General features: G+C 39.4%; 1 protein-coding gene across 1 annotated transcript; it reads right to left on the bottom strand.

The window, feature by feature from the left end:
* Positions 1–592: 592 nt before the first annotated feature.
* Positions 593–22,783, bottom strand: synpra (synaptoporin a). Its single transcript, XM_067588021.1, has 6 exons — positions 22,627–22,783; positions 22,428–22,493; positions 3,962–4,086; positions 3,158–3,356; positions 2,703–2,894; positions 593–2,160 (listed from the first exon to the last, which is right to left on the bottom strand). The coding sequence occupies exons 1-6, from the start codon at positions 22,642–22,644 to the stop codon at positions 1,909–1,911; spliced, it is 852 nt and encodes a 283-aa protein (XP_067444122.1). The 5' UTR covers positions 22,645–22,783; the 3' UTR covers positions 593–1,908.
* Positions 22,784–24,236: the final 1,453 nt, after the last annotated feature.

The raw sequence follows: 24,236 nt of genomic DNA, 5'->3' as shown, positions 1-24,236 counted from the left end.
GGGTGGAATTAGATCTGACTTTATGAGTACTAATGAGTGATTCACCAGTCGCTAATTTCATTTTCTAGTAAAAGAATCCTTCTGGAGTCTCAAGGCAGCACATTTGACTTGTGTTAAATGTCCAAGTGAATCTGATAAAAATAAAGACAGCTGTACTTTTCACCCCATTGCTTCTGGAAAAGGACATGCAACAACAAAGCCTCTCAACCATATGCATTCCTAGATAGACACAGATGTTATGTTCATAAAGGCTTTTGTTTTAATAAGGACTTCAAAATACTGCACTTTGCTGTTTTGGATTACAAGAAGGATCAGACAATGTCACTGTGGGCTTCACATTGTCGCTGTTTCAGACACCAGGTTAAATTTTCAGTATCATTCAGTGTGTGAAAAGTAGCTAGTTTTTCACTATTTCAGTACACATTTTGACACAGATCAGACAAAGAGATCTGAGCAGATACATGAGGACATGTCACTTATGGACAAATTTGTGCATTAGCACAAATGCCTGTAAAACATCATCACTCTCATTGCGGTGCAAGTGTATGGACCTGTACACATTATCATGGACATCAGGCTATACATACATGGATGGTCAATCTGTTTTATTACACTGATGCGAGCCACATGCTTAGCAGGTCAAAAAACAGGGTTGCACAAGTCATATTCATGTAAACAAACAGCAACCGAGCATTATCCTTTGATTTTTACAATACATGAATTTCACAGATTTGTTTAAAATTGTCCAAACCTGAACCATGATTTATGTACAGATATGAGCCCACAATTTACTATTCTTCTATTACAACTGGGGTGCAGATGTGTTTTTTTGCTATGCTTTAGCAATGTAAATGGATACTCTGGACATGCTTTAGAGAGGTAAACTTGTTTTTTTCCAGTAGCCAACAGTCACAGTAATTTGTAGCAAGATCTGCAATTTGTAAACAAGGAGGGAGACAATCTTCCTCTTTACATTATTCAAATAAAATGAAATAAAAGATCTGTTTGCATCTGTGTGGATGCATCAAAGAAATGAAAACCATGGAAAACCAAAACAATATACTGCAATGGTTGCATTCTGTACTGTTTTTTTGTTGTTGTTATTGTTGTTGTTGTTTTTGCACAAACCCTATATAGTGTATTTGGCAGTATGCAGTTATTGCTTTAGTTTTTTTTTTTTTTAACTTTCTGACATTATCAAAACCAGTGTCAGAAATGAATTGGAATGTACTATATTTGTGGTGACAAAAATAACAGAGTATGTTGAATATATATGATATGAATCTATATCTGAATTAGAAATGCCCATTATCAAAATATACTTCCTGTTAGCTTAAAAAATAAGGTAATAATACTCACCTAAATAAAGTAATGTGCCTGGGCAGTTTGAATTTTGTAAACTTTCATAGATAAATTGCATGTTTTTTTTGTTTTTTTAACTAGTTTCACAGAGAGCATATAAAGACACATCATGCACTTGTCAACACCATTTTAGAAACTTGAATAATTATACAAACATAGAGCACTTCACGGCAGACTGCAAACCAGTTCGAAAAAGACATCCAGTCGAAACAGTGAATGTCAATTACCAAGCACAGAGAGAGAAACTGTCACTACAAGAAGTACAACATTCAGCAAACAACACCTTTAAAAGAGAAGGAATAAAAGACTATATGTAATCATTTTGTACAAGACCCAACAATACTTGTATGTACAATGGGTGTACTTTGTATCAGCTGACTACTTCCAACTACTTCCTTTGACACCTTCTTTCATATGACCATCTTTTTTTATGTGTTTATGACCCATTGATGACAAACTGAGCAGAGGTTGAAAATTAACCCCCTATCACCCCTGATTGCCCTGTTTAAAATGGAGAAGTGCCACACAGGAAATGAAAAGGCATGGCTACATTTGATTGGAGTAGGAGGTAGGTCCTCCAACCGGGCTGTACTCAGACGGCTGGCCGAGGTTTCCCTGGGTGTTGTAGCTCCCTGACTGGTCAAAGCTCCCCTGGTTGTAGGGCTGCTGGTTAAAGGTGCCGGCTTGTTTCTCAGTTGCTCCGCCTGTGATCCTTGAAGCACCCTTGTGCCAACCAGTCTCCTTGAAGACAAACCAGATGTTGCCAGCCCATAGAACAAAGTTGAGGAACCCAAAGACCTGGAGAGAAAGAGACAGAGAGAGAACAAGTGTGGGCATCCATCCATTCCTCTCATTATCTGATTCTGAGATTTTGATTCATGCATTCATCTCCTCCAGGCTTGATTTTTGTAATTCTTGTAACTGTTCTCTGGCTTACCCCAATCATCTATCAATAGCTTGCAACTTGCTCAGAACACTGCTGCAAGAATCTTAACCAGAACCAGAAAGTTTGATCACACCACTCTAATTCTGATCTCTCTCCACTGGCTGCCTGTACACACTAGAGCTGATGTTAAAGTACTCACCCTGACCTAAAAAGCACTACATGTGCTAGCACTTGGTTACCTCTCTGATCTCATTTGACCATATACCCATATACAGCAGCACAAACTCCTATGTTCTTTAGGTTCCCCTTACTTATCCTTTCCCAGAATTTACAAAAAACTCAGCTTGCTTCAGAGCATTTTTACATCGTGGTCCCTTCCTGTGTGATAATGCACTTTAACTGAATGTTGACTTGTCTTAGCTATTAATTTATTTATTCCCAGTGTGTAACCTACCACTGAGGTGTTGAGTCCGGACCAGCGTGGTCCCTGCACAGAACCGCACTTGTTGGTCTGGACTTTGCAGGCAGAGATGAGGAGCTGCACCTCATCTGGATCAGTGGCTATTTTGACATCAGACAGAGCCTTGGCCCAAGCAGAAGAACTGACCAGCCACATGAAGGAAAACACCACAGTCACAACAAAATCCTGACGGCATGTAAGAGAGAAGAGACAAACAGTATAGACATGGATAGGTCAAGCAACATGAAGAAATAATAAAGGAGTGTGAGGAAAACATTATTTTGTCTGTACTTTCCAAAAAATACTTTTGGTTGCATGATAGCTTGCTTTGTACAGATATATCTAGCATATTTGACATTAGAGAATACAGATAATTGAGAACTGAGGGTAATATTATTTATCTTATGTAATGTCGTACTTTGTCCCAGATCATAGGCCACTGTACTCACAATGAGCGGTCCTCGATTGTTTTCGCGGTACTTGTTCTGAAAGAAGATGTAGACAATAGTGGCACCAAGGGAATACAGGAAGGCAAAGACCGCAATGGTGACGAAAAACTCTGCTGAGGATGAATAGTCTCCAATGAGGAACAGGCGCTCCCTCCTCGTGGCCTCACATATGGGCGCTTCAAAGGACACCTGGTACAACCTGACAGACACACAGCAGGAGGCACAGGTGTCAAATCCAAGCACCCCTGCTTCACATGCATCCAAAATTGTGTTTGTAGCTCTAATTAGGATATATTTTACTCAAGGAGGTCCTGGTAACTGTGATACAGTGGGGATTCTTTTGTGTTTTTAACTTTTGTGCCTTACTAATCTTGTGTGAATCGGTAAATTGAGAGTGTCATCTTATTTTTGTCTCATTTTTGTCATCTTACATCAATATGGAGGCTGCAGTGGAGACTCAGCTCAGTCACCCCACTATAATGGCCAGCGTGGAAACACAAAATTTCTCTGTTACATTTTTAAGAAATCAACACCAACGTATCTTTCTACAACCAAGCTTTCATTAGAATTACTTTTTTATGACAGAAATAGTCCCACATGCACATACATGCGTTACCTTTGAAACAAATAACTGATTTCAGAGACCTGTTTATATCAAGCTATGTTGATTAACTGGAAGCAATCACATTGCTTGTAAATATTCATTTTTGGTTAATCCTGCCATCAAACATTGACATAAAGAACTGTCACCAGAGTGTCAAACATGGTCAATGATGCAGACAGGCTGAGATGAAGCCCGCTCACCTGAAAGGATACGCAAAGTCGATGCCGATGCTGAGGTTGCTGCTGGCCTTCTCCATGCAGTCCACGCTAACCCGCAGCTGCCCAGAGTAGCCCCCACATGTTGCAAATGCAAAAATGGCAAAGAGCTGCAAAGAAAAAAAAAAGAAGCAAAATCAGATCCCTACTATGGCAACGACACTGCAACTGATTTGAACTGAGGTAATAAACCACTTAATGCACAGCACAGTTACTGTACACTCACACACAACCACTTCTGACAAGGTGATACTGTCGACAATGTTTATCAGACCCACATTTTCCATCACAGACCCTCTTTATCTGATTCAACATACATACTGTTACTAAGTCGGAGAGAACTGTGAGAACAGAAGCATCAGCTCCATGTTACCATGTTGTGTTACTGTAGTTTTTTACGACGCCCTCAAGTATTGTGCTGCTTTAGAAATGATCACTTGTGCACTAAAGTGTTAATGTATTTCTCCACTTTCACACACAGATACACAAACTTCACAGTGTGGCTGATGCAAAACCCAAACTGTATTATGTTGTGATGTTAATTCAGTGTGTATCATCTTATTTTGTATACATATGTGTCTCGTACATGCTGCCTTTTGCCTTTTGTCTTGCATCCTCATGAAATGTTGTCTCTCATATTATGTACTAGACTTCAGTGTTGTAATATCACACAGAATGAATTCCACATATCAGGGTTCAAACTTTTTTTTTCTGCTGACAGAAACAACAAAATGTGCAAAAACAGTTAAAAAACAAATCCCATCTTCTGCCAGGTCAGCCCTTTTGCATGGTGTTTTATGACTTTAGGCACAATGTAATCTGCATCAATGTAATCTGTATCAGTGTGGGATTTAGTTAGATATCAATATGAAAGTGAAACGTACCAAAGTTTGAGTGAGCTTTTATGCTTTGATGTTTTGACCTATCATTAGGCATCTGCAATGGGTATCAGGCTGTAACTTTATACACATTATCATCCTGTGTACTAGAGAAAGGTAACTGAAATGATGTTTAGATTGCAGAGAAGGTGGCAGAGTTGTAGTGGATGGTTGTGTGGAAGCCTGCTGATTCTGTTAATCAGTCACTGGAAAACTTGTGTTGAACAATCTTATGCTGATGCCTGACAATAAAAACATGCTGTGAAATTAGTCAATTCCAGTGTGATGGCACCGTTTTAAGCAGATTTTATTGGCACTGTCAACCAGGACAAGTATGACCAATCAAAATCTGTCAAAGGTGGATTACAGTGAACATCTCCAACCATGCAAAATGTGCTAGGTTGTTTTGCAACTTTCCATCACACAGATTAATATATTAAAGCAGTCTTAGTTGATTTTTGGTATATAAAGTTTAAAACTGGAACTGGAATGAATTTCTAGTACGAAGCCCTATAAGTGAATAGTGAGAATCAGCAGACCCACCATTTAAACATTTTGCTTACGGACATCTCAACAATTTCTCTGCCATGAAGCCAATTTAACTCCAGCTGATAGCATTTTGGCCACATCAGCACATGGACTACAATAGCTGTAGTGAGTGTGTGGTCTTAGCTGAATGAGGGAGAAAGAGAAAGAGTCTGGAGAAAGAGATCTCTGTCTGTGCTCCCTCCACTGGCACCTGATGATGACTTCATCCCCATGCTTATTTAAAACAACAGAAATGCACATTCCTCCTTAAGCATTTGCTCCATTAAAATTGGCCTGACAATACAAGCATTGACTCTCCCAGGACTCTGCAAACAGACAAAGGAAAATCTGAACTCTGACAACTTTGTATGTATGCACACATCAAAATATGGGCGACTGTAAGAATAAAGTATATGAATAGATAAAATCTGACATCAAATGTAATCTGACAGATTACACAAACACAAACTGCATTAGTAATGTGGTAGAGAATGATATACAGTAGGTAACTACAATTAAATATAGACAGAACTGAATCCTAAACTTAATGAATATATACTTCACAGCTTAACTTTTATTACAGGCTTCAAAACTGAAGTAAAGCACATGACAATTATGTTATTATAACATTGGTTCATTGAAACAAGGATCATAAAGAATGATCACACTGGTCTGAAAAAAAAATTGAACATGTTTGAACACATATCCAAAGTGTTTGCAACAAAAAGCTATATCCAGTATGAAAACTTGAACTTACCGGCGCAAATATGACCATACACATGGAAGGAAGACAGGAGGATCAAATCCAGCTTTGTTACACTACAGGGCTCCAAGAAGCATTCTGATAACTAAACAGAGGCTGGAGGAGGCTGCCTGAGGACAGCACAGTAGTGTGTGTGTGTGTGTGTGTGTGTGTGTGTGTGTTGGGGGGCGACAAAAGAATAAAAGGCGGGGGGGAGGAAAGAGCAAGTAGGGGATATATTTTTCATCTAAATAATAATAAAACCTAAGACACAGGCTGGACCCTACATACAGGACTAATGATTGATGCAGAGTGATGCTGATTTATTGTACAGTAGCCTATAAGAAATATCTCAGTGGCTTTTCTCACAAGATTCCTAAAAATCTTACGAACATCAGTGGTGGAATAACATTACAGTTGATTGAAACACATGGCTAAAACACTTGATTGCATAAGAGGAAGAGGCAAGTTGATTCATTATAGACACATTATACAAACAGCAGCAGCTTCATATATTATATTATAAAACTTACCCACACATGTTAAGAGAGAATTTTGAGTGCAGCTTTACCATTTCAGATTTTGAGAGTGGGTTAGTTAAAGTATATTGGGATGCTCTCACTTCCTGCACACACAATCCCTACCAGTACTGTGATTAAGTCATCGCCTCTCCTGCCCACTCCAACAATATTGTGGCCCAAAGAGACATCACTATTGAACTGTATGTAGAGTAGAGACATTTTGCTACGGCTTTGTCTGCCTCATTTGACAAACAGGAGAAGGGGATAATTTGCTCTTCTCTCCCCACTTAGCTCTAAAATTGACGAGTATTTTTAATGACATGCAGCAAAAGCAGTTCTGTGCAAGCAACTGTTAAAATTGACACAAAATATATGATACATAAATAAAGTGTTCTGCGTTTGATGCCTCTGTCCCTGTACTTAAAGTCCTTCATTTAAATAATTTTTCAAGTAAAAATGCTAAACAATCACTGGTACCAGCTACTCAGATCTGAGGATTTGCTCGTGTTCTTTGTCATACATGATAGTGAACTGAATATTCTTCAGCCTCTGAGACTCTGAACTAAACAACACTAATTATAAAAATATACAATTTAAAAGAGGCCTTGTTTGTAGGTGTAGGACAAGCAACATGGATGATATTTAGAAAATAAAGTAACGTTAGAAGCTTAGTTTAATTTGGCACCCATTTTGTAGGTAAAATGTGGACGTATTTTTTTCAATGGAGCTTGGTGTTAACGTTTCTCTGCAAAAGAGTCTGCTAGTGGCTTCATTTAGTTTGTCACCATTGGAACAAAAGCCTCTCATGCCATGCTTTTTGGTGAAGTGCTGCCTGGCAAATGCTCTCCCTCTGCCCCGGGACCTCCCAGCCAAACAGCCAGTGCTGAAGCCAGAGGCAACAGGTGACCTATGCCCAACCATGTACTTGAATGCCTCCTGTGTAGACACTCAGTTCACTCGCTGTTGATCTGCTAAACATGCTGCTCATGCTGTGTTTGCTCTAAAGATTTGTGCTTTGTCTGTAGTGTCGCTTCACAATCACCATGGTCTCGGAGTATATGAGACAAACTGGTTTTGAACTACCCGTGGAAGTATTTGCTCCGTTTTACGCGTGTAACTACAGTCATTGTGTACTGGGCTCTGAGTGCTTCCAAAATGCGGATGACCTGAGCTCAGTGTCCATTCTTGATTAAAAGCTCTGTTTTTGCTGTCTACTTTTCTCTTTATAGAGCACTTTTCTCTGACTTGTGTCACGCCTCATTTCTGGTCTCTCCCTGATATGCTGGAGTCAGTCGGCAGAGTCCTGAAGCTCGGCCCTGCCGCTGCACAGAGCTGTGTGGCTTGCTGATTGCTAGTTCATTCAAAGTTTATTCATAAACATATCATGTGTCCAAATTGCACCAAATTTGACACTGCACTCCCTTGGTTCCCCAGCCATACAGCCGCCAAGTGTGGAGTCAATCGGATGAACGGTTCAAGAAATATGTGAAGGACATACAGACACACAGACATATGGACATATAGACATACAGACAGATATTCCTTCCTTTAGTAAAGAGATTTGTTTAGATATTTTTTACACATTCAAACATTTGAATTCAATTGATCAAAACCTTTTTTACACATTCACACATTTTAATATATTCATACAAAATGTTGTCACACATTCAGATACAGTGATACACAGCTACAATACATATGACTATTTCATTCCATATAATATGCCACTCTTCAAGAAATAAAGGTAAAACCAATAAAGACAGATGAGAGATGTGAGACTAGGAAGGACAACATACAAGTACTACAATACATACAGCAGCTGGTCAACATTTTTTGATTTCCTGAATAAAAATGAAAAGACTGAACCATAGTCATGATCAGACTGATAAACAGGCCTCTAGTTATAATCAACAAACATGAACATGAAGCAAACACACATCCTACCCTCTAACACACACACATACCCTCCACCCTTAATATTCTCTCTCTCTCAGCACAGTTTTTCATGTAACGCTTCAATAGCCTCAAGGGTTCTCACAACCATGATCACCATAATCAGACCTGACGCCTAGTTAGCATGAGCCTCCCCTCTCTCATATTACAGGCAGCTGGACATGCAGCTTGCCAGCAGCTGGGGATGAGATGTCTCATTAGTGACCTCTGGAGGGTACTATTAAATACATTTCAACATTATTATATCATTCAGCCATATTACAGCCATCCTGGGAATATGTTCTTCAGTTACATGGGAATTAAAACTGTGGTTTGGGCAAGTTTTTCTCATGCAAGTATTTACATTTATGTCTAAAGATACACTGAACATTGTAGTATTTGTTAAACATGTGCCAAAAATGTGAGAATACATAATGTCAAGGTGCTCAGGAGCCTGCTGTGTACATTTGAAATGTTAAGCAATATGTAAACTTACTGTATGTTAATATACACATGCACAGCTAACAAGTCAACATGGACATCTTTATCAGTTACGTCTTCTACGTAAACATAATAGTATTCCACTACTATGCAGACAACACCTACCTGTGTATTTCACTAAAACTGAAAAATACTGGTAATGGAAAATGAATCCTGGACAGCCTCAAAGATGTTCAGCGCAGGATGTCACAAATTTTCTTCCAGTTTAAAACTGCATTCAATGATTTTGACCCCTTGAGAGTAGAAATACTGTAAAGCAGCAATTACTGATATACTATTAGGTTATCAATTTGTCATGACTAGTGTTAGCATGCAATAAGAAACACAGTGACATGAGCATCCCATTGAAGTTGTGTTTTGGGCAACTAACGATTATGAGGCCAATATTGTTTTAGTTCTGCTTTGATAAAAATATCTGGGTATCTTTTGCTTGGTGACTTTTCCTCCCCAGCCACACGTTTGAGCAGCTTGTGGTTTTAGAGCGGCTGCTCAATGTTTTAATACTGGTATCTGATACTTTTAAGTGTTAAAATAATAATAAAAAACATCTGAGATTGTTTTATTTGACTTTTTTTTTAATCATTTTTATCTTTTTTTTTTTGGCTTAGACTCACTTTTTTGTCTCACTTTTCTTTTTTGGATTGACTCATTCCCAGCTTTTGAATACTGAATGTTGTTTGATTTCACTGTTATAAAAGTAATATAATAATGATATTATTTGACCTTGTGATTATTGAATAATTGGTCTTAAATGATCTTCTTTGTGCAGTCTTTAGTTTAAAGAGATAACATCTCGGAAAAAAATCAGACCAGTTAGTCAGCGTAACCACCATGTTGCCAAGGAAATGTGTCTCCCATATGAACAGCACATAGGCTTTAATTCCACGCTAATAGAAGTTTAATATCAGCCATACAAAAATAACACGCTCACTTCCTCTGCCTTCAGGATTCAAATAACTGCAACAGAAAATGTATGTATGAATATTTCTGGTAGCAAGGATATTATGAATCACAGAGAAAGCACAGTTTTATCAAGGCTTCCTGTGTGGTATGTTTATAGTGGCACATCAGATTTTCCAGGGGGGAAGACACAGGATGCTACAAGGAGGACTTTTCTGTTTCCATTTGGTTTGTCTTTCAAAGGAGATTAAATTTTCTTCAGTATCAAGTTTGATTAGACTGATTTGATTCCATTTGCACATTTATAGGGTAAATACTGTCACCTCTGTCTGCTCATTGGCCTGTTTTTCAGAATTGACTTTTTCTTAATCAACATCTTCTCTGTTGTATGGATCTTAATGAACACTACATCAGACCTGGTCTTACTGATTGCAGTGTGAGGTTATGTGGGTAATCTATGAAATCAAACAAAGAAATACAAATTTTCTTAAGGCAGAGGAAATCCAGCCTTACTGACATTTGATGTTCAAAAGCACTGATTTTTGAAGCATATATTTTCAATATATCAATATATTTTGATATGTTAGAAACTGGATGGCCCAAGACATGTTAACCATTAAACTCATCTCATGCAGCCTGAAGTGCCCTATCTGAAATACATTATCAGGTGGTTCATGCCACCTTGTGGCTGAATGCAGGCATTGAGTTTAGGATGAACCTCTCTATGTAGGGTACCTTCAAGTGCTTGTTATTTTCAGATGAAGAGTGGTTCAGACAAAACAAACCAACCATACTGAATCTGCAGTTATTAAGTCTGTGCTTCTTGGGCGCCATGTGTCTATACTGAGATTACTGTAGGACTCAAAATTAGATTTTTGTAACAACTTGTTTGAGATAATTGGTTGACAGTTTGATAGTTACATCATAGCATTATCACAGCTGATAAAGTAGCAGCAACATATATTCAGACCCACATGCACACAATCAAAAAGATTTCTACAGATATAAAAAGATCAGAATTTGCAGTCTTTTCCTTCACATTAATGGCTACTGTTGGATATTTTGAACTGTATGTTTTGAACCTCCTCACAGGGGCATAATTGCACAATACCAGGTGATGCTTTGCAAAGGATAATCTGGGTCACAAAGGGCTAAGCGTGGTTTGGCTGGGTTAGATCAGCCCAAATCAAAGCCTTCAGTTTATCACACAGCATTTTTCCACTTGTTTCTTGCAGCTTCAGGTCTCAGGTGGAGGCTGTATACTGTTTACCTGGCTGTCATGGTGCACAGTGGGAATCTTTGCAAGGAATTCCTTTAGTGAAGCGTTTTAAGTGATTCACTCCTTTTATCTGCTTTTGGTTCTGAGGCCACAATCACACACAGAAAAGTGCTCACATGTCTGTACACACAAATTCACCAATCAATGTAAATTATATGCAACCAAAAGATCTCATAAATACTGTACATGCAGACTGTGCCATGTGCTTATCTGCACAAATAAATGGAAGAAGGGAAGTGACCAGAAGAGCGGGAGAATAAATTATCCCAAACACCCCCAGATAAGCATCTCTCTCTCTCTCTCTCTCTCTCTCTCTCTCTCTCGGTATGTATGTCTATGTACTTGATCTCTCCTGCAGCTGCCTCCTCTCCCTGTGATTTTCGGCTTGGGTTTAGCCCCTCTCATTTCTGGCTGGGTCCTTTGAACAGGAGAGCATGGCATTGTGGAAGGAGGGTGGGTGCTAAGCCCCACGCCCCCGTGTGTTTATCTGCCTCTCCCAGCTGGGCTCCTCAGGGAACAAGAGATAGAGAGCGAAAGAGAGGCAGAGAGAGGGAAAGCAACAGAGAGAGAAAGAGAGAGGAGCACGGGCACAGGAATCAAAACTGTATGAAATGCAAACAAAGCTCTGAAACATCTCCCTGTTTGCCCTCTTCTCTCCTGACCTACATGGCGTTGAAGAGCACAGCACTCATAGGAAGACCTTAATTTGATTTTAAACCGATGTATGTGCACTTCAATCAAACGTAAAAAAATGTAACTTGAGACATCATTTACAGATTTAGGTGAGTGAATCTGAATATGAGTTCAAGAACTGTCTGTGGGTGCCATGGTGGCCTAATGGTTAAGGCCTATACCAACCTTTGTTGCATGTCACACCCTCTCTCTCTTCCCTCATTTCCTGTCTCACTACACTGACTCTCAAATAAAGGCAAAATGCCAAAAAAAGAATCTAAAAAAAAAAGAATTCTGTCTAAGCAGAATAGCGCAGGCAGTGTTAGAGGCTCAGATGGAGACATGAGCACCGTGGAAGAGCGGAGGCTGGCTGAGGATTATGAAACTGATCCACTGGCTTCAGGCTTGACCATCAGCAGTCAGACCTACTGTACTACCCAACACACACAGTCTCAGTTATGAAGAACAGGAAAATGAGGGTGTAGTAAAAAGATGAACCAAACAGAGAAAGAATAAAGATAATAAATGAACAGAAAGACACGTAGAGAATTTTGAAGGAATGGTGGCTTGATAAAATGAATAATATTTGACTGTAAAATAAATATAATAAGAAAGGTGAGAGGAGGAAAGTAGAGATGTGAGCAGGGAACAACAAATGGTGGAGCTGCTAAAACAAGAGTACGTGATATCCTAAGAGCAGCAGAGGAAGCGACGGATGGGGAGGCGAGGATCACGTTAAGTGGCAGACGAACTGAAAGGTGCATTCACTGATGAGCTGCACTTGACATTTTCGCAAACCTCCTCACAGATGCCACACACACACACACACAAAAACACTCACACGCACGCACACCGTCCACCTGCTCTATTCAAGTCGATAGGAATCGTTGCGATGTCAAGTGGCTGCCTCAGGAGGAGAAGAATGCCTCAGATGTTCAGCCCCTCTCCCTGCCTGACTGAGAGGGAAAATAAATCTAGGACACTCTTTATGAGGACAGAAAGAAAGAGAAAGATGAAACAGAGTGAGACAGAGATTGAGAAAGGGAGGCCTATCTCTTTCAATTTGTTTCCCTCCTCCCCATTATAATTTACTGAATTAAGGAAGGAAGGCAACCCAATCCTGTAAACTGTACAAACTCATCGTATGGAGTGAGTGATTTGAATAGGGAGAGCACAAAAACTTTCAGAAAAGTAAATGTAAAATGTTTTTAAAGGGAAGTTCTGGTATTTTTAATAATTTTTTGTATTATCATGAATTGTGGCCATTCGGAAATTGTGTCATGTTAACTTTGTTTAGCGCCATGGATAACCTTTGTGGCTAACTGCACAGGGATCAACTAAGCAGCTAACCAAAGTAGCTGCTTATTAAATTCATGTGAGAGGCTGTGCATTGCTATCTATTCAGTATGTGTACATGCTAGCAAACGAGAAAGTTTTTTGTTTTTGTTCCTGCCATCCAAGGAAATCCAACCACCAGAGTACACAAATGAGGTGCTAAATCAAATGGAAGAGGAAAGACAAAAAATGGAGGTGGATCTAGAAACTAGTGGCATTCCTGCAGCCACTGCTCTGTATAGCTGACTGAGGAGGAAAAGCTTGCTTACAAAGAGTAGGACTTGTTGGTGACCAACTTGGAAAATCTATAAATGTCCATGGATGAGAGTGGACCCAGCTGTGTCAATACTACAAATTTGCAATTCTGATCAACATTGCACAACCCCTACAAAGTAATCAAAGCATTTCAGGACATAATATCTATCTTTACCTTGAAAATAAAATCATAAGTAATAAATATTTATTACTGCAGATGAATAGGTAGCAAGTTTGGTTAACTTTTAAGGGTTGGAAAATACTGGAAATTACTTAAAATGTAGTGAATCCAAGATCAATGACTGGATCCAAGATCAATGTTCCCTCTGTGACGGAGGGAACAACAGAAGCCTAAATGCCTTTGATCGGGCACTTGGGGAGATGGAGACAGCATTAGTGAGAATTACACAGAGACTTTTCTGGATCTAACTGCCAAAGAGCCAATAATGGACTTCACAAATGCCGCCATTGTGGAATTTGGGTGTATTGTTAAACGGCTACAGTTTCCAAATTCAAAAACAAGAGAAGTAAAGAAACTCTTAAGTCCATGCCAAGTGTATTGTTGACACTGTGTCTCTAATCGCAATGTGAAAAAACACTCTGAGGAAATTTTTAACCAACCACAGAAGTAAGTGAGATAATAAAGTCCCTTGTGTGCCTCATGTTATCATTTCTCTTCTGCTTTGGTGCTCTTTGCTATCTTTAGGCTGATGATCTTAGTTCATGTAATATGCTCCTGCGCATGTACAAACCTGTGTATGATGATAAAATTGTATTCATGTTTGTGTATTCATGTTTGTGTATTCATACCGCATTTCCATTCATTTATATGTCTACGTTTGCGCATGGCTGCTTGTGTGCCTCAGAATGTGTGTAACCTCGCTGTGCATGTGTTTGTTTATCAGAGGACCGGGATGTAAGCAGGCAATGTACTGTATAGCCTATGTATGTGAATGAAGAGTAAAAATATCTCTCCACTCAGGCAGAAGCATTAGCCACACTCCACACACACACACACACACACACACACACACACACACACACACACGCATACACACACACAGTCTGACTTGCTCACTTGCTCTCACTGTTGCGGTCCACCAGCATGAAAACATGAGCAATTTTACAGCAAAACAACAAATGCACATCAGAAACAGCAGCACATGGGGCTGAACAGAGAGATGCACATTTGAACTGAACTTTGACACAAAATGTCAAGTGATGAAAAATATCACCTTAAATGACATACTGGGGTTGAAATATGAAAATACACCTATGATCTTTCATTTTTAATTCATCTTAAAGATCACATGTTCTTCCTCCTTCTCACTGAACAAATGTGTTAACTCTCTAATGATCTGGATCTTAGCTGCTAAATTAGTTAGAAAACCCCACTACTTCACTGACAACAGATACACAAAGAAGTGACATCCATCTAAAAGCTGATCTTTGCTCCAGTAGAAGCACCACAGAACAAAATCAGTAGCTCATTTAGCGGCGGCTAATCCCTTAGTGCTTTGCGCCCTGCACAGCGCAGATTCATCTTTCCCCCGATCTCTCTGCTCTCTCTCTCTCTCTGTAAGCTCGACTGACCACAAGCAGGCAGAAAACCTCCATTTATTTTTGTAACACTGTCCCTTCTTGGTGCTCCTCTTCTCCCCATGGGGTTTCCATGGCTACTTAGTCAGGTGACCTAGCTGGAACCCGGCCCCTGTGCCCTGCGGTGACAGTCACTGCACTTATTAAGCTGAGGGCACCCAGCAGAAATGTAATACAACCCCACTGTGTGTGTGTGTCTTAAGAAGAATCTGAAGATGAAGAAAATCATCCTCAGTTGTGACTGTTCTTCAGTCTTTACTAAGGCGAGGGGATATTAGATGTCCAGGTTGAGGACCAGGGTTCTATTTGAGGATTAAATGAGTGTAGTATTAATGTACGAGTGAATGTGGGACATGTAGGATGTGGAGCTTCCACTGAGGAAGCAGCTACTCAGAGTTGTTGCCAGCGAATCGCTGCCTGTCATGGCAGCAGGCCAAGAACCGTAAAGAAAGCTGAAGAAGGAGGTCTACAGTGTAGGGCTAGGTTGGGCTATTGGACTCTTTAATCAGCAGACAGACAGTTATGAGAGGAACAGAAGGACTTCAGCTCCTGTGGTTGTGGTTGGCTTCTCTGATCTCTCTGGAGGTCAATGAGGTAGCGAAAAAAAAATGCAATGGCATCTTCCAGACAGACAGTCAATGTTTCAGGTAGTGTTAAAAGGTGGGTTTGGGTTTTTTCAAGTCTGTCTTAATGCAATACTGATATATCCTACGTACGTGGAATATATCTTGGTCAAAGTAACGATTCCTACTAACTATACTGACCCTGAAGCTATTCTCCTGGAATGCAATGATGCTTTAGCAGTCTGAAGTAAGTCAAGTCAGTATCTTCCAAAGTTACAGTCTGTTTAGTATGAAATTCTCCCTTTTTGCTTCTGCAGAATGACGTTACTTGCTGAGCCGTGGTGGAGGGATACATTCTGGTAGCCGCCTGTAAGTTTGTAAACATTACCCTGCTCCATCTCTTTGAGTGTTTTGGTGCGTGTGTGACATCTCAGAGTCGATCTCCAGTTGTTCTTGTCCTCCAGACCACCAGAAATTTCAGTTAGTGTTTATTAACAATAAGCTATACTGTATCCAAAATTAATTCTCTTTAAAAATGCATGAAATTCACCTGCTTTTATATTTTAATTTTATTTCAGTATGTAGACAAGACAGCTTAATATGGTGTGACATGTATGTATGCACTGTTTGAGTGTCTTAGTTGTTTTCCATTACTCTCAGTCTTGTCTGTGTATGTCTACACACGGTCTCAACACCTGTGTTTCTGTGTGTTTAGGATGTCTTGTTTGAGTAGATATGTCCTCCAACAGGAGAAGACAGGCTAACCTTTCCCTGTCTGAGTCACAGATGGCGGACCGTCGTCTCAAGGTCAAGAGAGAAACAGAGGTCCAGCTCTGACCTGATGGGTCAGGAAAGGCCACGTCAGATCCAGGAGCTTACCAGCTACCACAACCACACTAAGCTTATTCTAAAACCACACCAGTGGAAATGTTTTAGTGTTACACAGAACTGACCAATTCTTATTCATTTGCAAAGAAACAACACAAGGTTCAAACTCCTGTAATGAGTGAAAGAGATCTGGTTCATTTAATGTAATAACTAGTATAACCCTCCACCAGTGATTTTGAAATAGTGAAAAAGATCATATCTGCATTCATTTGCTTGCTTTAAATTTTGCTTTATTTGTTGGACTATAAATAATGAGCCATCCTCTAACATGCACACATGGTGCTGTAGGCCTGGATGGATTTTGTGCCTACTTGGGGATTAGCCTGAAAATGGCTATGTGTGGTGTGAATAACCATATTGTTCTCTTTGAAGGCATCACAACCTCGAGCCTCGTACAAACAAACTGTGCATAAACAGCGGACTGTCAATCATACTTGTGATGCAAGTAGGAATATCTTAGAGTTGTAAGATTTATTTGCATTATTTATTTTTAGCATTTCAAACTATTAGCATTTCAAACAAACATCCAGAGGAAAAAGAGTGATGATCTTTTGTGCAAATGTTGCACATTACAAAACCCAGTCTTCGTTGAATTACATTCTATTAATACCAGCAGAATATCAACATATATTAACTAAATAAGCATCTAATTCCATATGAGTTTTTGCAGAGTTGAGTGAGGAGGAGACACCAGACATAAAACTTTTCTAATATCTGACATTACAGACTGTCAGACTTTTGTAAACTATATTGACTGATAGATATCAGGGAACATTTTTAACAGTTATTATAAACATGTTTTTTTTTTGTTTTGCAAACATTATACCTGTTACAATCTGATAATGATTTACAGAAAGACCAGTGATGTTTTTGGTGCTCTAATTCACCTGCTTAACCAAAGCCAATTCTATGAAACTGAGATGTGTATATTTAACTGATACTGTAAACCCTACACCAGTCTCTTGAAGTGTTCAAAATAGGTGTAATGTTCTCCTCTATCCTCACGACCCCTTGTCATTAGGAACTGAGGTATTTCAGTGCTGAAAAACAGATCTTTGACCTGGCTAGTCTCTTGCGATATCTGTTAGCAGCTGTTGCCAGTCTCTCTACATCTCCCTCCGTTCACTCTTTCACTTGTTTTCCTTTGGTGTGTGTGTGAGTGCATGGATGCGTGCCTGTGTGTGTGCGTCTATGTCCCTGTACAAATGTTTTTTATGAACATTGTGCAGCACTCTGTCAAAGCTTGCACTGTTACACATTATCAAGGTGATAGGTCAATGAAGAAATAACACAAAATGTGATGGACTAAAAGGCAGAGAGAGATACAGAGAGACAGGGAGAGAGAGAGAGAGAGAGAGAGAGATAGAGAGAGAGAGAGAGAGAGAGGTGAAAAGAGAAACAAAAATGAGAAAGAGAGTGAAGTGAGAGAGTTTTTTTTCCAAAGATACATCCAATTTTGTCAATACCAGTGCTTTTCTGATCCGTTGAATCTCTGGTGTCTTTGCTGTATTTGCATAACTACAGACTAATTTTGGCCCAATTTCCCAGTGAAAATGAATAGTGCTGATTTGAGTGTTTAGATTAGAGTCCTAATCAGAGAAGGATTTTGATTTTATGCTTATTTAGGATGAACCTAATAATAGTTTTTTATTACAGTAGCCAACATACTGTATATTAATGGCAGATTTGCCTTCATTTGTCTACAGCAGCACGTGTACAGTTATAGTAGTATAGCAAATCTGCATGTGTATTTTTCTTGTTTATGAGTTTGACTGTCCTTCACTTTCAGGCTACATTTTACAAAAATATAAACTTCTAAATTATTCCTGAGCAAGAGGACATGTAGAGCTTTGTAAAGAAGACAGATGTCAGTGGGGCTGGATGTTATGTTGATTTTCATTATCAATTCTTTTCTAATTAATTATGATTATTCATTTGTTATTATAACAATAACTAGTTACATAACTAGATAACTAGATACATTTTCTTATGTGTATGCATGTGGTACTTAATGTCACTATGAATTTTGATAATTGTACACAACTTTCAATGTTATTCAGTTCCCTTATATAAAATATAAGGAGACTGAATAGTCATATATTCTTATATTTATATTCAGTTATTCTTCTGTATTAACTTACACTCTATGACAGTTTAACATATACTGAAACAGATTTTTATTTCTTGCTGGAACATATTCTGTTATTGCTACCATTCTATCATTAATTGGTTGAAACTCACCATGGGACTTGATACAGCCAAACAGTGTAGGCACAAGTGACCTTCAGCAGAAGAGGTTACACCCCAATCAGAGATGATAACTTGATTGATATCAAAAGTATGTTTTATTTAGTAGTGAATACTCTGAGAAGCTCAATTAATAGATGAAACCCTTGTGACACATAACCTTCTACTGTGGCACAGGCTTATCTGGCACACACAAGCACACACTGAACTGTCCACCGCAGGGCAAGCTAAACCAGCATACAGTAAAGTCCTGAAGATGACATCACAGGACAGTGGGTTAGTCCTTTGTTTTGGATGAGAGGAGGACCCTTACACATAGAATGACTCTAATGATGCACTCATTCTTTGTGACTCATCAGCTTAAGTTTTGCTGCAAAAAACAGCCAGCGACTAAGTTGATACTGTAAAACTGCAGCGTGTGAGATGATACAGCCATGATGACGCTTCAGCGCATTAAAAAAAATGCATGTATATCATTTGCATCATGTGCTCAATCAACTGTACAATTTTGCTCTCTTCCTCCTTCCATCTCTCTCGCACACACACAAACACACAAAGACGCACACACTCACACACACACATGCAGTGAGGAGTTTGGGCACATCTCAAAGGACAGCTTCTGCTTGAGTTGGTCCATGGTGGAGAGGAGGGGACCTTACAGCTGTTTGGAGCAGAATATGCCAGCAACTGACAGTGTGCCAAACAGGCCAAGAGCCTGCTAGCATGCACACACACACACACACACACACACACACACACACACACACACACACACACACTGAGTCGTGAAACCATCCTCTAGAATCTCCTGCAGACATGGCTGATTATGAATTTGTTTCATCCTTGTACAGGCCCAGTGCTGACTGAAGATGTAGGAAACCTACTTGTCTCCTGCAACTATCTCGACTAACGTTAACACAACCTTTAAACAACCTTCTGTTTGTCCCCATGACCAATCAGCCATACAATGAAGGGTTCATTATTATTAGCAAAGTAAATGTCAGTCGCTGCCCCAACAAAAGCCTTTACTGCCTGGGGGCATAAACAAACCAAACTGACAAACATGTGTTTCCACTGGTGTCATAATGTACAAAGAAATTCACTCTAGGCCTTTTCCATAATGAAGCATGATTGTCGTGAACATAGAAAATACTGTGGCTGACATCATTTTCATGGTTTTACAGACTTTTCACAAGTGGTTGAGGTGTCAGTCTAATTTCAGATGAATGCATTTAAGATTGGAAGGAAGTTGTTGTTTGAATGGCAGTCTAAAAAACAACAGGGGCCATATTCAAGAAACATTTAAGGGTCCTAAATCTCCAAATTGGTTGTTGTGTTTGGTCTGAGAGTAATTCATAAACACTCGGAGTAATAAACGTGCTTATAAATCTATGTTAAGTCGTAGACCTGTGAACTGTATTTTCCAAATGCCAACAGAATAACTCTTTAATTTTACTTAATATTTGTGTTAAATTGCTGTACGCAACACATCAAACCACAAATGTCCTCACCATACCCAACATTGTACAACACACTTCCTCAAGATTTTCCCCAGCTACAAAAATGAATTTATACATTAATAAACATACATACTGTATATACATGTATGAATATATACATACATGCATACATACAGTACATCTGTTCTCATGACAATTGCTGGGCTGTCTTTGTAGTTAGAAATATGAAACTGCACCATCAAAACAGAAAAACATGGTGTTCAACTAGACGGATAATTTTGGCTATTTAATTAGGTTTTATTTTGACTTTTTAATTATAGTTAAATTAGTTGGCAGTAATATACCTCTGCACATTATATTTTAGAATGAATTCAGAAATTTGTCTACAATTAAGTCATTACTTTGGGATTAGAGATTTATGAAGTGTGGTACCCCTCGTTAAAGTTCCTCTCAGCAGTTTTGTGCACAGACAGAAGAGAATGAGCTACATGTCATTTAACTCTGAAAACAACATCATATGCGACATCTGTACCTGTCAGAGTCTCCTGAGGCTGAAGCACAACTGAGCTGGAGTCAGAGTGTAATTGAGGGCCAAATGAGGACTCCAGATGGAAGCAGAAAAAGTGAGATAATTTTGACACCAACTGTGATGTAGCTGAAGCTACATTGAGATCATGGAGATTCCTTTCCATTCTGGTATCAGAGAGAAACAGCTGAAACACAATTACACCACTGCTGCAGAATAAATCAGAATACCTGGGTCGTAATTTGAATCGTTTGTATTTTTATGAACCCACTGGCCAGCAGAGAAGTTGAGGAGTGAATGAGGGAGAAAAAAAGGCACAGCAAGGAAAAGGTCACTTTCATAATAGTGTTGGTTTGTGTGTACGTGTCTGAGTGAGAGGGTGAGGAGGAACATTTCTAAATGAACTGTAGCTTGCATAAGATTGTGTGATTACATCTGAGCGAACACTACCAGGTGATCAGTGGATCACAGGACGGTGTGCAGTCATGCTCACACAATCACACATGCTGCCCTCTGCCACACACACACACACACACACACACACACACACACACACACTCACAAGAAGACACACAGAGGGAGCTATGACAGAGTGTTATCTTCATCATACAGATGGTGCTTTGGATCATCTGCTTGGTCTTTGGCTCTGGCCCACAAATATCACAGTGAATCTGGTCACACACAAACAGCTGAGAGGGACGCACTCTGGAACTCACCTCGCTGATAGACATCTGCCTTATCTCAGCTAAAATGTCACGTGTCTGACGAAAGGAGAGTTTGAATGAGGTTCACTTCCTTTGCATGTCAAAAAAAAAATTGTTTTTATTTGGATTGAATTTTTTTCATGGAGCAGGGACGTGCTCTGCTGCTTGAGGATTCTCTGCATGTTTGATGGCATTTATAAAAGTGGGAAAGACAAGCACACACGCGCGCGCGCACACACACACACACACACACATGCACTCAAACACACATCCTATCTGTGCATAAGCTGAACATCCTCATGGCTGCAATAATTTCTCCAAACTCACATAAAAGAAAATCATTTATCTGTTTTTGCCTTTAGGCTTCTCTGCACTGTACAGTAAACAGGAGACCACAAACGACACCCAGACAGAAAGAGGTAGTGAAGCTTTGATTCAGTCAAAGCTAGGACACCCAGTTCTTATTGTGGGTTCCTGTTATCATTTCACTTGGGGTAAAATGGGGCTTTTTTTCTGGACTGGCGCAAAGCGCACGGGATTGGCACGACACATCCAAAATACGCATGATTGAAAAGCCACACAGCGGTTTCCCCTGGCATGTAGTTCTCACAGAGCAATAAATCCTTGCATAAACTTGAGCCATTTAGTCACGGTGAAATGGATCATTGCCGAGCTGATTGCGGGTTAAGGTTCCTCATAAAAAATTCAGTCGCCACAACCCAACAGATGCGATGAAGTTTAAGTTGCACCAGTGAGCTGCAGAAACCAGATGTTTGCTCAACGTGAGAAATGTGGGCATCATTGCTTTGTAAATCACATTCATCATATTGAATACATACATACTACATTATGTAATTTATTGGTGTATTTACACTGCATGATTAAGTTACTGCAAGCAAAACAATTAAAGTTGCAACTCACCCATTCCAAAACACGGATAAATCCCAGAGGTAATTTAAGCACTTGAAATGTCCCCACAGATGCAAGCTGCGTAAGGACACAGAGGGAGGATAAAGACGTTCTCATTTCCATTACCAATTAACGAAACATTGGCCAATTTAGCAGACAATTACACATTTCTCCGAGTCAAAATGTTCTTGCTATACGTTCATTTACTGACCTGATTAGCGGTGTCCATTTCTGCAGTGGGCCACTTTCTTTCTTACTTGTTTGATTGGATGTAAACAATCTCAAACCGCAAGCCAAGACACGATTGATGTGTAGCGCGTAACAGTCAGGGGCTCTCGGCTCTGATTCCGACTCCAGTCGGAAAAAGCCGAGTCCTCTTCGGTTATTTGTTGAGGAATGTTTGCCATGGAGACAGGCAGGGATTGGCCACAGCAAGGAGGAGTGACGCCTTCATTTTTTGCCATTGGAGGGAACTGATTTGTTATTTTATCAGTCTAACTTGTTAATTTTGTCTGTAACTTCTAACATACCCTGTTAGGGATCCTATATGTCCAAAATAAATTAGCTGAATATTTTGTCTCCGCTCAAGATTTTTAGCGATTTGACAAAACTGATTTTATGATGAAAGGCCAAATAAAGTCTGGAGCTAAATGAAAATGTAATCTTTCATATCTTTCATTTTGACATCTGCTGAAATGATCAGGTTTCTTTATTTGTTTGAGGCTCACATTTAATCAGAAATAAATGTAATTAGTTGTATTATTAAGTGGGTTAGGCTGCTAATTATAGCTGCAGCTAAAGGCCTATCTATCATATTTTCAAAATAGATAGCATATTCCAATTGTATTTATTACAATACAATAAATATATAAGTTTATGAAATGAAAATAAACTTCATTTACTCAAACTTTACTAAAAGGACAAAAATAAAATAAAACACTTTTTGGCAGGGGTTTTGGAAAGAGCGGGCGAGCTTGCTTTTCTTTACATGTAGTTTCTACTGGGAAAAAACAAACTTTGAAAGTGTTATTTTGTTTCAAAGATAGTTCACCATGTTGGGAAATGCACTCATTTCCTTTCTTTTCAAGAGATGACAAGATTGATACCACATACCAGACAAACATGTCTGCTGGAAATTGGAGCCAATTAACCTAGCTTAGCATAAAGAGTGAAAGAGGGGGAAACCGCTAAACTGGCTTTATCCAAAATTCAAAATAATACACTTACCAACACCTCTAAAGCCTCTAAAGTTAACATGTCATTTGTTTAGTGTGTTTTACAGTCAAGTCATGTCACTTTAAAACATACCAGGCCAGGCAACTCTCTACAACAAGGGTTTACTTTCCCGTGCACATGCAATGCTCCTGATCCAGACCAGCTCCGTCATTGACGATGCCCTGCTCCTCTCTGCTTCATGTCAATAAGATTTTTTTTCATCCCTGGCTGCCTTTATATGGAAGAACATCAAGCAACACACCAGTGAGATCACTTCAGTAATTGTATCCAAGGCATTGTTTGTGTCTCACACACACACACAAACACACACACACACACAAACACACACATAGCTGTTGCCCCCTGCGTCCAGTCTTTATGCTAAGCTAGGCTAAACAGGTACTGGCTGTAGACACAGAGAAGTTCATTTTTGAAAACTGGGTCCTGTGGGAACTGACAGGACCACTCCCCCCCCCCCAAACTTTAAAATAATGGCTCAGGAGCAGCAGTCCCTCCATATAAGTCACAGTATTTACCCCAGTGGAAACGTGACTCGCTGCATGGAGACCAACATTATGTAATCTGTGACAGCAAGGAACAAGCCAG

Source organism: Thunnus thynnus, chromosome 4 (assembly GCF_963924715.1).
Source record: "Thunnus thynnus chromosome 4, fThuThy2.1, whole genome shotgun sequence".
In the NCBI taxonomy this organism is placed as follows: domain Eukaryota; kingdom Metazoa; phylum Chordata; class Actinopteri; order Scombriformes; family Scombridae; genus Thunnus; species Thunnus thynnus.
This window is presented reverse-complemented; position numbering and strand designations above follow the sequence as displayed.

Coding starts and splice junctions, on each gene's coding strand:
- synpra (XM_067588021.1), bottom strand. Junction 4,087..22,427: donor TTATCCGTGTTTTGGAATGG/GTGAGTTGCAAC, acceptor TTTTCTTTGCAG/CTCTTTGCCATTTTTGCATT. Junction 2,895..3,157: donor ACAATCGAGGACCGCTCATT/GTGAGTACAGTG, acceptor ACATGCCGTCAG/GATTTTGTTGTGACTGTGGT.